This window comes from Elephas maximus, chromosome 1, assembly GCF_024166365.1.
Source record: "Elephas maximus indicus isolate mEleMax1 chromosome 1, mEleMax1 primary haplotype, whole genome shotgun sequence".
NCBI classification, from domain to species: domain Eukaryota; kingdom Metazoa; phylum Chordata; class Mammalia; order Proboscidea; family Elephantidae; genus Elephas; species Elephas maximus.
This window is the reverse complement of record NC_064819.1, coordinates 12,330,298-12,344,586: the sequence shown is the minus strand read 5'-3', so window position 1 is coordinate 12,344,586 and position 14,289 is coordinate 12,330,298. Positions and strand designations below refer to the sequence as shown.

Sequence of the window (14,289 nt, the reverse complement as noted above, 5' to 3'; positions counted from 1 at the left end):
ATCCTGGCTTTCTAAATTGCTTACTCCTAATTTGTTACTAGGTAAAGGCCAAATCCAAGGTATACAGTTAGAAAGAACAATTAACAAATAAACATAGTTTTTTTTTTTACACTTCAATTTTCAAGATTAATTCTTTGTTTAAGCTAATAAAGACATGTTTTTGCTTTGCTTCAATGAAAATACTTATCGAGCCAGGTTCTCTGAATTGAAATTGAAGACTTAAAAGAACCCCATGTTTGTCAATGTACAAACATAATTTCATTTATTAATGGTCTCAATCCAAATAAATAACTCTTAAGTAATTAACATTAGAAACCAAAGTGCAAAAAAAAACTTGATACAGGTGGACATTAGCCAGTTAGTTTTTAGCGTGCCCAATTTGTAGTTGCTGTGAGTCAGAATTAACTTGACAGCACGCAACAACATTGCTTATCTTATGTTTGCACATTTTGTTGAAAAGATTAAAACAGCAGTCCTTCCTCATTAGAATACACCCATAGAGCCTATTTTTGGATTTGGGGCTTTTACACAAATACTTTTTATTATTGAAACTTCCGAATATATTCAGTGCATATTCAGGGAGTGACTTTGGCTGTGAAAAGCAGTCATTACCAATATTTTATGTGCCATTTCAAGAGGAACCATTTCTCTAAATAACTTTCCCTCCTTTAATATTCAATATTTCTACTAAAGTTGGATTTTTACTGTTTTCCCTTCCGATATAAGAAATACACAGGCAGATACCTTGCAGAACTTAGGAAAGTAGATCTACCAAAACCAAACCCAGCCCATGGCCATAGAGTTAGTTCGAACTCATGATGATTCCACGTGTAACAGCTGCTCCATAGGGTTTGAAATGAATAATTTCTTTTCTAAGGATCAGCACAAAGCTGATTCCTATGAGGTGGTGGTTAAAGATGTTTCAAGTGTCTAGCATTTCCAAGCTGCTGTACCACTCCATCATCTCTAACATCAACTACTCCCTCTCACCTCGGCACTCTTCCACCTGTCTTTGGGTTCCCTTGTTTACTGCAAGGTGTCAATAAACTTAGGAAACATTTAAAGGAAATGGCTCACACAGTTGTGCAGGTGGGCAAGTCCCAAATTCGTGGGTCAGGCATGGACTTCTCCCTGGCCCTCAGTCTCTGCCCAAAGGCACTCAGCTTTCTCACTCTGTGGGCCAGGAAGCCCACTGCATTGTCTGCTGCGGATCTCTTCTTTGGTGGTGGTGGGCTCTCCTCTCTGCTCTGGAGCTGGCTCTCTTTTAAGGCAGAACTTGCCAAGCCCTCAGTGGCCACAGTTATCTTATTTGCACAGCCCCACCCAATCAGCTGGGTGGGAGTCACAAGACCATGGCTAGAAGTAATTAATCACACCACAGTTTTTCTTGGCTGTAATTTTTTTCAGAAGCAGATCTCCAGGTCTTTGTTTTGTGGCATTGCTGGGTGCATTCAGACTGCTAACCTTCTAGGTTAGTAGTTGAGTGCAAACCATTTGTGCCATCCAGGGACCTTAGTAGATCTACAGAAAAGTAGAAATTGGTATAAAGTTCAGAGTGTTTGATTTCCTAAGCTGTCCCTTGCTAATCTTATTCTGTGTTTTTCAGCTATCAGAATGTCTAAAATGCATCAGTTGACATAAATGGTATCCATGAATTAACCTCTCAAGGTTAATTTTAGGTGATTTTATCCCATTCACTGACTACTTGCCCTGTTTCTCTTTGTTATGAACCAAGTGTCTTTTCTTTCCTGAGGAGTGGAAATACAGGTTTTTAGGATGAATCTTGGATCTAAGTACAGGCAATGTCCACACCAAAGTTCTTAGACCAATTTTCCAACAAAAATTCTTTATTGGTTTGGCAACAAAAGAAGGATACAAAAAATCCTCATTAAGGCATGTCAATAGAAGCTTTAGCATTTAGCTGAAATTTATAATCAATACAAACTAAGTCACAGACTTGTGCTCTTGTTTCAGCCATTGCTGTGTGGGCTTGGAGCCAGGAGAAGATGCAGAGGAATTTTACAGTGAATTACTTCCATCAGCTGTAGAAAGTTTTCTGGTTTTGGGAAGACGATTACAGACATGTTTCATCAATGCAGCTAAGGTATATATGTTGTTTACTTAGTGTTTTTTGTTTTATAACCAAAACAGTTTAATTCTTGAGATGACATTCCATGTTATTTTTCAAATATGCGATATTTGGGTGAGAGTACAATTAGAGTAATGGCTTTACACATTTTAAGTTACAACCAAGTAAATAATCATCTCTATATTAGAAAATTCTCAAGTGTTAGCTGAAGCAGACAGTAGAACTTTTTGAAGGATCTGCCTTCCTACTCAACTCTGGACAGCATCAAAAAACACTTATTTCCTTAGTATCTTCCTAAAACATACTTTCTACTTAAATTTATGTTAGAGGAAAGCATTGTTCTCTGTGTTCAGAACTTTTATCAGTAACTCTCAGTGGTGAAAAATAAAGGCAGACTTTCTCCTTGGTCTTTCTAATCCTCTCTAGTCAAAATGTTTCAACCAAAACGTAGAGGTTATTTCAGTTCAACAAGTGCTTCTGGAGTGAATTGTGCTAATTCCCATATATACTTTTCTTTTTTGATCCATGGGTTATTTAGAAGTGTGTTGCTTAATTTCCAAATATTTTAGGATTTTTCTAGATCCTTTGTTATTGATTTCGAATTTAATTCTATTGTGGTCACATACTTTGTGTGATTTCAGTCCTTTGAAATTTTTTCAGACTTATTTTATGGTTTGCCATATGTTCTAGCTTGGTGAATGTTCCATTAAAGACAGTCCATGCCTTGCACAGTGCTATCTTAACTGAAACTCGTGATATGCATGAGTTTCAGTTATAGAAACTTGAGATATGCACGAGTTTCAGTTACCGTGGTACCATGCAAAGTACCAAACCAAACGCGTTGCCATCGAGTCAATTCCAACTCATAGTGATCCTACAGGACAGAGTAGAACTGCCCCCAGAGAGTTTCCAAGGAGCACCTGGTGGATTTGAACTGCTGACCTTTTGGTTAACAGCCATAGCACTTAACCACTATGCCACCAGGGTTTCCATGCAAAATACAGGTGTGTGTAATGTCCTATACATGTCAGTTCAGTTTGGTTGATAGTGTTGAAGTTTTCTAAATTTTTCCTGATTATTTTGCCTACATGTTCTAGTTTTTAATGAGAGAGCATGTTAAAATCCAACGATTGTGAATTTGTCTAATTCTCCCTTTAGTTCTACCAGTTTTTACTTCATGCATTTTAAAGCTCTTTTATTAGATGCACACACATTTAGAATTGCTATACCTTCTTGATATGATAACTCTTTCATGACGTGGTCTTCTTTATCTCTGGCAGTACACCTTATCTTGAAGAATACGTTGTCTGCTCTTACTCATATAGCCACTCCAGCTTAGTGTTTGCATGGCATATCTTTTTCCAGACTTACTTTTTAACCTGTGTCTTATACTTAAAGTGAATTTCTGTTAAAAGCCAAACCAAACCTGTTGCCGTCAAGTCAATTGCAACACATAGTAGCCCTTTGGGACAGAGGAGAACTGCCCCATAGGATTTCCAAGGAGCAGCTACTGGACTTGAACTGCTAACCTTTTGGTTAGCAGCCATAGCTCTTAACCACTGTACCACTAGATAGTGTATTATCAAGTCTTGTTTTTTTCATCTAATCTGATCATCTCTACTTGTTAATTAGAGTGTTTATTTTCATTTAATGTAATTTTTGACATGGCTATGTTTAATTCTACCGTTTTGCTATTTGTTTTTTAAATTTGTCTCCTGTGTTCTTTATCATTTGTTCCTTCTTTCCTTCTTAAAAAACCACCGAAACCAAACCCAGTGCCGTCGAGTCGATTCCGATTCATAGCGACCCTACAGGACAGGGTAGAACTGCCCCACAGAGTTTCCAAGGAGCGCCTGGCAGATTCAAACTGCCGACCCTTTGCTTAGCAGCCGTAGCACTTAACCACTATGCCACCAGGGTTTCCTCTTTCCTTCTTATGTTTGGATTAATCAAGTATTTTTTAGTATTCACTTCTATCTTCCTGTTGGCTTTTTAGCCAGACCTCTTTGTATGACTTTGCTGTAGGAATATAATACTCATTCTTAACATATTGCGTCTACCTTGGTTAATATCATACCACTTCAGAATAATATGAGAATCTTATCGTTCCATATATACCACCTTCCATCTTTTGTGCTATTTCATTATGTATTTTACTTTTACATATATTATAAAGCCCACCGTACATTGTTGCAGTTTTTGCTTTAAATAGTCTATCGACTTCTAAAGGATTTAAAGAAGCGAGAAAAAAAAAAACTTTTGTATTTACCATGTACACTTTTGAATTTTCATCTGGTATTATTTTCCTTTAGCCTGAAGAACCTCTTTTAGCATTTCTTATAGTGCAGTTCTGCTAATGATGACTTCTCTCAGCTTTTAGGTTACCTGAAAATATCTGTCATGTTTTTGCTGGATATATGTAATTTTAGGTTGTCAGGGTTTTTTCTTTCTGCACTTAAAAAAATTTTGTTCCATAGCCTTCTGGCATCTATTGTTTCTGAAGTGAATTCAGCCTTCTTTCTTATTCCCCTCTATGTAATGTGTCTTTTTATCTGGCTACTTTTAAGGCTTCTCCTTTTTCTCTGGTTTTCACTAATTTGACTTTGATGAACTCTGATGTGGTTTTCTTTATATTCTACTTGAGGTTTGCTGAGTTTCATGTATCTATAAGTTAATATATTTATTCACATTTAGGAAAATTTTTAGCCAATACTTTTCCACCTCTTTCTTTTCTCTCTCAGACTCCAAGTTGTTGAGGTTCTGTTCATGTTTTTTATTGTTTGCTTCAATTTGAATGATTTCATTTGGTCTGTCTTGAAGTTCACTGAGTCCTTCTGTAGTGTTTTGTTGTAGTTGAATGATACATTAAAGACTCTCTTGTCTTCCTCTGAAGTCTCTTGAGAGCAGATCAGTTGATCCTGTGGAGGCTTGCTCTTAGTCTTTATCATTTTTAGGGCATTGCGTTTGTCCCTGATTCATAGTTCTTATTCCTAAAGTGTACTCTTCTGCGGTTTCAGTCGATAGCCTAAGGTGTTAACCTGTCCTTCTAATTGGAGTGTTCTCTTAAAGGCCCGATGGTAAGATTCTTGCCTTCTGTGGGAATTTGGGTTCTAAATACTAAGGAGCTTCCCAACCAGATTTTTTTTTTAATTGGATAGTGTGTAGATGGGGCCCTGATGGCACAGTGGTTAAGCATTTGGCTGCTAACCAAAAGGGTGGCAGTTTGAATCTACCAGTCGCTCCTTGGAAATCCTATAGGGCAGTTCTACTCTGTCCAGTGGGTCACTGCGAGTCACAGTTGTCTTGATGGCAGCAGGTTTGGTTTTTTGGTTTAGAGTGTAGATAACGTATAGATAGTAGATCACATGGTATGATGCACATAGGATATTCTGGTCTAAACCAAAAACTGGTATAAAAGGAAAATTATTAGAATAGAGAAACACCTATGCTAGACACTTGAAGTGATTTAACAGCAAGTTTATCGAACTGTTAACCAAATGTGAGGAGCCATGAATTTATTAATGATGTTATCTAGTTGTGTTTTTTGAATGAATTGGGAAGTCTAGGAGTCCAGCTCTGCCCTTGGAGATTGACAACAGTGAGGTTACCATGCCTTTCCTGCTGGTTCTTTCTGTGAACGCGGCAGAGGCAGTTTCTGTACTAAAGGGGTGGTTAATCTATGATATTTTTAATGCTTTTTTGAGTTTTTCATGTATTATATTTAAGTCAACACATGTCTATTTATTAAAAACATGCTAGAATAATGGGGTAAAATGCTTTCATTATTATGAAGACTAATCATGGCAATCATAATATTTTTGCTGTTGTCATCATTACTTTTGTGCTGCAATACAAACTTTCAGGACATCATACATGAAGAAAGCATAAAGGCCATTGAAAAGGCAGGAAAAAAAGAAAAGACCAAAATGAATGTCAGAAGAGACTCTGAAGTAAACCCAGGCATAAGATCTTGTACCTCCTAAATAGCTAGGCTAGATCTTCTGACTCCCCAGGGAGAAGTCATTTTTTTATAAAGCAAATTACAGCAAAGTAAATTAGATTTGTCTTTTGTGTTAAGGGTGAAGAAAAAGATAATTTACTACACTTTTTCCAAATTGTGACTGATTCTCTCTTCTGGCTAGTGGGAGGCCATGTTCAGCTCATTCAGAATGGTAAGAAAAAAGATTTTAATATAATTGAGAAAGAGTCATTGTATCGTCAACTGCTAACAGTTTGATCTTTTTTTTCTAAAAATAAATGCCTCTTTAACTATACAGATAACCACATTTAAAGGAAATCATCCCACCATATAAATACACAGGCCCATTTGGACATTCTAGTTTAAACAGCAAACTTTGAGAATATGAATGTATCATGTTAAGGGAAACATTGCTAGCATATAACTCTTCCCTTAGATTTTTCTGTTTATCAGAACCATAAAACTTAATGATAATTTAAACAGTTTAGGCCAGGAAAATCAATTATAAAAGTTTGCAATATTGTAACTGTGTTTTAGACTTGTGAGAGAAATTCATTATGTTCAGAGTGGATGATTTAACTCATAGTCGTGACTATCCAAGTAATAATAAACTTTTACATAATGACATTTTAATGGACTTGAAAGTTATTTATAGGATATTTCTATTTACATTGAGAAATATAAATGCTAATTTTATATTATGATTCTTTAAGACTGTGAAAATAATCCTTAATGATTATCATGGCAACATTCTTACCCCCTTAAAAATTTTAATTTAATATAAATGCAAGCATGTAGGAACATCGTTTGATTTTCTTCGGAAGTCATGCTTGAGCTGACATTTTATTTTTTCTCTCATAATTATGCATTTCCATAATTTAAAAACTTTAATAGTTCTATAAGGATTGTTAAAAAAAACATACAACAACACAATCCCTGGCCTTCACGCCCTACTCCGTTTCTCATTTTCCAAAGGCAACTACCTTTAATTAGTGTACCTAATACTTTTGGTAGTTCTATATGTAGGTAAGTAGTATGCGTAGATACCTTTTTTTTTTTTTTTCCCTAAGATCATCTATCAATTTCCCATTATGGAACGTGAATATCGAGTTCTCTCCATGTCCACAAATGCACATAACTTCTCATTCTTCATCCTTCTACCATAGGTATAACACAATTTTCATTAGGTAGATATTCACATTGCTAGGAATACATGATTGCTATTCATACTGTGCCTTATAGCATACTTTTTCTAACCTTTTTTTTTAATCTTCTGTCTTAAAAATTGCTAAAATTTCTGTGTAATTCAACTAATTCACTAATTCAACCTCACATTATTCCCCAGTTATGTAAATTTTCTCCTGTTTTTTTCAAATGCAATAGATATTCTATTTCATCTTGAAGAGATTTCTTTTGGAGCCTTCTGACCTGCACGACCTTGGATAGATTGCTTCTTTGGCCGGATACACAGCTATGATCCTAGTATATTTCTTTATTAGCATCCTGGGAAGTGCCTTTAACTCTCCATTAATGTTGTTATCTCCTGCTAGTTTACTTATATTCCTCTGTCTTGGTTTATTCCATTGTTTTTTTTTTTTTTTGAAGCCCTGGTGGCATAGTGGTTAAGAGCTTAGCTGCTCACCGACAGGACAGCAGTGCCAATCCACCAGCTGCTCCTTGGAGACCCTATGGGGCAGTTCTACTCTGTCCTATAGTGTCGCTATGAGTCAGAATCAATTTGACGGCAACAGGCTTTTTTTTTTCCGTATCCTTTAGTAGTTTCTAGGGGGTACGTGAGAGGTAATTTTTTGAGAATTTGCATATTGGAAAATGTCTCCAGTCTGCCTCATACTTGAGTTTAACTAGGTATAGAAATATCATGTTGGAGACCATTTTCCCTAAGAATTTTGAAGGCATTGTTCCCTTGTCTTCTAGTCTACAGTGCAGCTAGTTAAGAAGAATAATCTTTCTGTCTTGGTCATCTAGTGCTGCTATAACAGAAATACCACAAGTGGATGGCTTTAACAAAGAGAAGTTTATTCTCTCACAGTCTTGTAGGCTTTAAGTCCAAATACAGGGCGTCAGCTCCAGGGGGAAGGCGTTCTGTCTCTGTAAGCTCTGGAGGAAGGTCCTTGTCATCCATCTTCCCTTAGCCTGGGAGCATCTCAGCGTAGTAACCTCAGGTCCAAAAGACACGATCTGCTCCTGGTGCTACTTTCTTGGTGGTATGAAGTCTCCATGTCTCTCTGCTCACTTCTCTCTTTTATATCTCAAAAGAGATTGGCTTAAGACACTATCTAGTAGATCTCATCAGTATAACTGCCAGTAATTCATCTCATTACATCATAGTGATAGAATTTGCAACACATAGGGACATCACATCAGATGGCAAAATGGTAGACAGTCATACAATACTGGGAATCATGACCTAGCCAAGTTGACAGATGTTTTGGGGGGACACAATTCAATCCATGACACTGTCTTATTCCTAATCTTTTATATGTGACAGGTTTTTATCTCTCTGGAAGTTCGTAGGACCTCTTTGTTCTTAGTGAAATCTTGCAGTTATGTGCCTAAGTGTGGGACTAATCTGATCTAGTATTTCATCCAGTATTTTAGTCACTCATCAGAGTTTTTCAATCTGGAATCTTATATCCTTTATTTCTGAAAGGTTTTTTTGAATGTTTCTTTGATAATTTCTTCCCTTTCATTTTCTTTCTAGAACTACTTTTTTGGAGCTACTCATCAATTGGTCCTATAATTTAAAAACTATTCTTGTCTATTTTTGTTCTTTGGTCTTTTGGGTCTGCTTTCTGAAAGACTTCCTCAACTTTATCTTCCAGCCCTCCTATAGAACTTTTCATTTCTGCTATTTCATTTTTAATTTCCAAGAGCTCTCTTTTGTTCTCTGATAGGTCCTTTTTTCATAACATTCAGTTGTTGTTTCATTGATCCTATATCTTACCTCTCTCAGAATAGGATAGATGGTCTTTTGTTTACTTCTGCCTGTCTGGTCTGTTTCATACAAGTTGCTTGTTCTTTTTGTTTTGTTTTGCATATTAGATACTTTCCTCAAACATTTCGTGAGCCGTGGCTATCTGCTCATAATTAAGAATTTAAAAAGTATTTGGAAAATCTCTGTGCCTGTGACAGGGGCTTGGCATCTAGTGTTTCACTGAAGAAGTTTGAACCATTTCATTGGAGATCTTTTCTCTTAGGCTGGATGGAATCTACAGAAGAAACTCTTCCAACTTCTTTTTGAAGAATTTAAACCTGGTTGACAGCATCTCGGGCAATAAGGGGAAAAGGCAGGAGTTGTCACCATTTATCATTTAAGCTTTCATTTAATACATCTGTTTTCAGTATAATGCCTCTTACTTTAACTCTGCTTGGTGTTCCAAGGTTCAGATACTATTTGTTTTATCTTCTACAGAGAAATTGAACATTCAGACTTATGCTTGGAAGGGGGAGGAGCAACCTCCACGTTACCTAGAGTGGGAGAAGGAATTTGAGCATCTAACTGTTTTTTGTAGATTTTTCCCCACCAAATTCTTCTTTTTTTTTAACTCCTCTTTCACCCTTTTTCTCAGAACCTTTCAATTCTTGAGTTTTTTTTGAGGGGGGAGGTTCTTGTTTTTCTGCAATGTTTTTGTATTTTACTCGTTCCTCACCCTTAGAATTCAATTTTTCAGGTCTACTTAGTCACTTACCACTTGTCCATTTGCTTTTCATGTTCTGAAGTTTTGTTACTGTTGTTTCCTTTCTTTCATTTGCTTTGATGTGTATTTCGATGTTTTTTTAAATCCCTTTAATTGTCACTTTTAGTGGAGTTTTAGGGAGGGAGCAGGGCTAAATGGGTGTAATCAGTAGACCACTTGTAACTGAAAGCAGGTTGTCTAATTTTTATTTACATTTATAGAAAGCAAAAAATAAATGGTTTAAATTATATTATAGAATGTCAAGAATTTCTTTAGGAGTCCTCGAAGCTGTGAAAACATAAAGTCTCAAGATCTTTTCATATTTCACAAGTCCTTGATTCTGTAAAAATCAAAAATGCGCCATGGGGCAATGAACTTCTAGAATAAATAAACAAGGCAATCTGTGAATTCTTCCAGAATCGAAGATGCTGCAGTTCTAGATGTGTCGGGCCTACAGACTAGATGTGTCGGGCCTACGGAGAATTTAAAACAGTGACGTAGATCAGAATCTGATGGGGAGGGCTAAGAAGAGGGGAAGAAGGAGAACAGGAATAGTTTCCAAAAGTCTCCTGAGTGACTCTGATGTACCTTTCTTCCACTCCATTCCTCACCCTTCTGTGAGTCCAGAGATTATCCCCAGTCACACTCTCTCATTTTGGCCCTCTGTTTTCTTAAATACCTTGGACCACAAGATTTCTCTCAACCTTTTTGACCATGCCTCACTGCCCCCAAATAAAAATGCCTAATTCACCTCTGCCACTGATAATTGATAAATATTGAGGAAAAAAACTCTCAGTTTAAACTGATTAATGGTGTCATGAATCAGTGATAATAGTTCTTTAATCTTCTTGATTTGCATTTTAAAGCAAGAAATTATAATTCATAAAATCAATTGGCAATAGCCATCAATATTAGTATAAAGTTCCCAATTAAAAAATATATGTTTTACCAAAAATTTAAGGCACTTAGGACTGTGAGATATGCAAGATGTAGTGAAGATAGAGACTACTTGAATAATTTAAAAAATATGCTATATACTTTTCAAAAATAGTAATAATAGAGCCAAAGTGATAATGCTTCTCAGGTTAATTTGTAAATTTAAAATATTAGTAAAATACGTGTTAAAATTAGATTAAATGATATTGAACCATGTGCACAAAATAAATGGGTACATCAAAATTGCTTTATCTAAACCTTTTGCCTCTAAAAGGAATCAGGGCTCCTTGGAGAAATAGCTGATTACAGGTCTGGGATAGAAAGTATAAGGTGAGCCTGAAGTATCTTGGATGCCAAGTAGGAAGGAAACAAAGTCTCCTAGGATCCTGTGAAAAAGACTCGGAAGCCATTATAAAAACGCTTCTACTAGCCAGAGATGGGAAATTTGATTAGTAATAAGGATAACTGCACTGGATTGAACCACATCAGATATGTTTAAACCCATGAGTTAGTCATACTAAAAAAAAACCCAGAAAACAAACCATCATTGGAGTCACCTAGGGAACCAGTTCATTGTTTTGAAAACTGGTAAATGAAGGGACAGAATCTAGTGTTTATGCCACCTTTTCTTACGTATTAGCGTAGAGTCGATTCTAACTCATAATGACCCTTATAGGACTGAGTAGAACTGCCCCGTAGAGTTTCCAACATTGTAATCTTTACGGAAGCAGACTGTTACACCTTTCTCTTGCAGAGCGACTGGTTGATTCGAACTGTCAACCTTCTGGTTAGCAACCGAGTGCTTAACCAAGGTGCCACCAGTGCTCTTTAGATATAAACCGTTGCTGTTGAGTCAATTATGACTCCTAGCGACCCTATAGACAGACTAGAACTGCCCCACAGAGTTTCCAAGGAGCGCCTGGTGAATTCGAAGTGCTCATCTTTTGGTTAGCAGGCATAGTACTCAACCCCAATGCCACCAGGATGTAGATAAGGGGAAATTTCCCTTCAGAAAGTATCCGAACTACTAAGTGAAAAAGATGTGATAGAATAGTGCTGTTTTATAACTCTTATTCAGTGAATAGATTTAAGAATTGGTTATCAGAGGCTGTCAACATCTCAGAGAGATGACCAGACATTAAATGTCTCCTACTGGGTCATTGTAATATCCAATAGGAAGTGTTGGTACCAAAATTCATATCTGAATCATTTCAGTCCTCTAGATTCAACTACCAGTTTACAGGAGGTCAGAGAAACATTCAATTATACTCCAACGATGCAGTTGTAAAACTGGACTGTGAGACGCTCATTGCACAAGTGACAGTTTCTTCAGCAAATGCAAAAAGGAAAAAAAACGGATGGAGGGAGAATCAAAGAGATTTGAAACACACGAGCTGCACAGTCACGACGTGTGGGTTTTATTTGGATCGCAATTCACACACACTTAAAAATTCACAAAACAGTTGGAAATTGGAACACTGACTAGATATTTGATGAAATTAAGGAAGCACTGTTAATCATTTGGATGTGATAATAGTTTATTTTTTAACAATTCATATGTTTTAGGAAATATGTACAGAAATGGGTATAAAACGCTTTCATAGCTTGGATTTGTCTCAGAATAAAACAGAAGATGGAAAGATGAAACAAGGTTGGCCATGAGTTGATTATTGTTAAGATCGAGTGACTGGTACAAAGGGGTTTATTATACTGTTTTCTGTATTTTTATGTGTATTTGAAATTTTCATTATTAAAAAGTTCAAATAAATGAACAGGCCAAGCTGTCAGTTTTTGCTTGGCGGAATGGTGGCAGCAAGATAGGTCTTTCCCTACGAAATAGTTATCTGACTATGCTTGATAAACAGAATAGGGGCTCCAGAAATAAGTTATTAGTAAAGTACTGTAAGATAAATAGTATAAAAAATAAAATGGAGTGACTGTTTAATAAAATATTTTAGCATTACTTTTTCCAATATAGAAAAAAGATGAACTTACATACACACCACATGCCAGGTGATTTCAATGAATTCAAAATTAGTTATTAATAAAACATTTAAGTAGACAAAAATAGAATAGTATACTTATTCCAGCTACAGAGATTTTTTTTTACTACTGAAGTAATAAAAAATAGAGATCACAGCAATACTTAATAGTAGTAAGATTGTTTTTCTGCATCATTAAACATTAAAAAAAATTCATGTCTAGTGGAATGTTGGACTATGTAAATAGGAATGCAGAATAAGAGTTAGTATGGGAGATAAATCTGTTCCCTAAAAGAGAGAAAGAAAGGGGAAAGAGTAAAATTGTTTCATAGAAGCTAGGGTGGTATCCACAGAGCCAGCCTGCTGGCATACTCATTTTGTGGAGAAGAAATGGAAACTTAATGTTTACTGGGAAACTACTTTGTTCCATACGTCCTACAGCAGCCCGTGAGAGTCCTAATTTCTAGTTTTATAGACGAAGAAATGAGAGTTTCAAGAAGTTAGGTAATTTGTCTAAGCATCCAATGCCAAGTCATCATAACTGGCTTCTCAGAACCTAAAAATCATAAACCAATAAAAACAAGTATTGTTTAGTAGCTAATGCTTTCGTTATTATTTAAGACAAGATACTTGCAAACCCTGTACATCGTGTAACAAAAACTAAGTTTTTAAGAACACAAGCCACTGATTACAGTCATCTGTGCCGTTTCTATTTCTTTATATTCTCTCTTCATAGGGCATTTGTTTTCTTTCAGTGAAATCCACTGTTAGAACAGGGATTTAGATTTTGGATTATTTTATTTTCAATTTAAAAACAGATTCTTAGCTTGATATTTATGAGTGCTCTCTATAACTTCATAAAAATAGAATGACTTATTTCTGGTTATTGAAACTACTCATATCTTAAAATATTCTTTATTGTAGGGGGTACAAAGGGAAGAAGTTCAGCAGAAATGGTCATGCTTTCATTTGGCTTTAAAAGAATGAAAAAAACCCCACTAATAAAATTTTTTTTTATACCATCTTATTATCTTTGCTTTGATCTTTCTTTTTTATTTCTCTTCCTTTAGTACTTCAAAGTGCTCATTTCTTGCACTTACTGCAAACTGACAATGTTCAAGTAGGATCTACAGTCATGACTCTGCTGCAGAACATACTACATATCAACAGGTGACTTGCTTTTACAAAATGTTACTGATTATTTTTGATCAGAGGCTTTACCATTTTTATGCCAATTTTGCTGAAATCATTGATTATACATGACTTGTACCTGGCACTTTAAAAGGTCTGTTACCATTGTCTTTCAAAAAATAATGAATATAAAAAATGTAAAAGTCTGGAAATTTGTTTCAGAATTGGTATCTTATCTCAGAGCTTAAGAAGCTCTTAGACCAAATCTCAGGTTTAGATAAGAAAATTACTGTGATAGCTGAAGAAAAATATTGGGATTACAATAAAAAATGCTTAATCATATATTTATTTAGCAAATGGAGTGGTTAAGAGCTCAGCCAACCAAAAAGTGGGCAGTTCAAATCCATCCAAAAATATTGGGATTACAATAAAAAATGCTTAATCATATATTTATTTAGCAAATGGAGTGGTTAA

The 14,289-nt window shown here is 35.7% G+C and overlaps 1 protein-coding gene across 2 annotated transcripts in view; it reads left to right on the top strand.

Annotated features, from left to right (window-relative positions):
* Window positions 1-14,289, top strand: part of IQCB1 (IQ motif containing B1) — an 83,302-nt gene that overhangs the window by 12,063 nt on the left and 56,950 nt on the right. For both annotated transcript variants that reach the window (XM_049877745.1, XM_049877734.1), the window contains exons 4-6: window positions 1,975-2,104; window positions 6,168-6,261; window positions 13,755-13,854. In XM_049877745.1, the coding sequence (XP_049733702.1) occupies window positions 1,975-2,104; window positions 6,168-6,261; window positions 13,755-13,854 (324 nt within the window). The remainder of the gene's footprint in view (window positions 1-1,974; window positions 2,105-6,167; window positions 6,262-13,754; window positions 13,855-14,289) is intronic.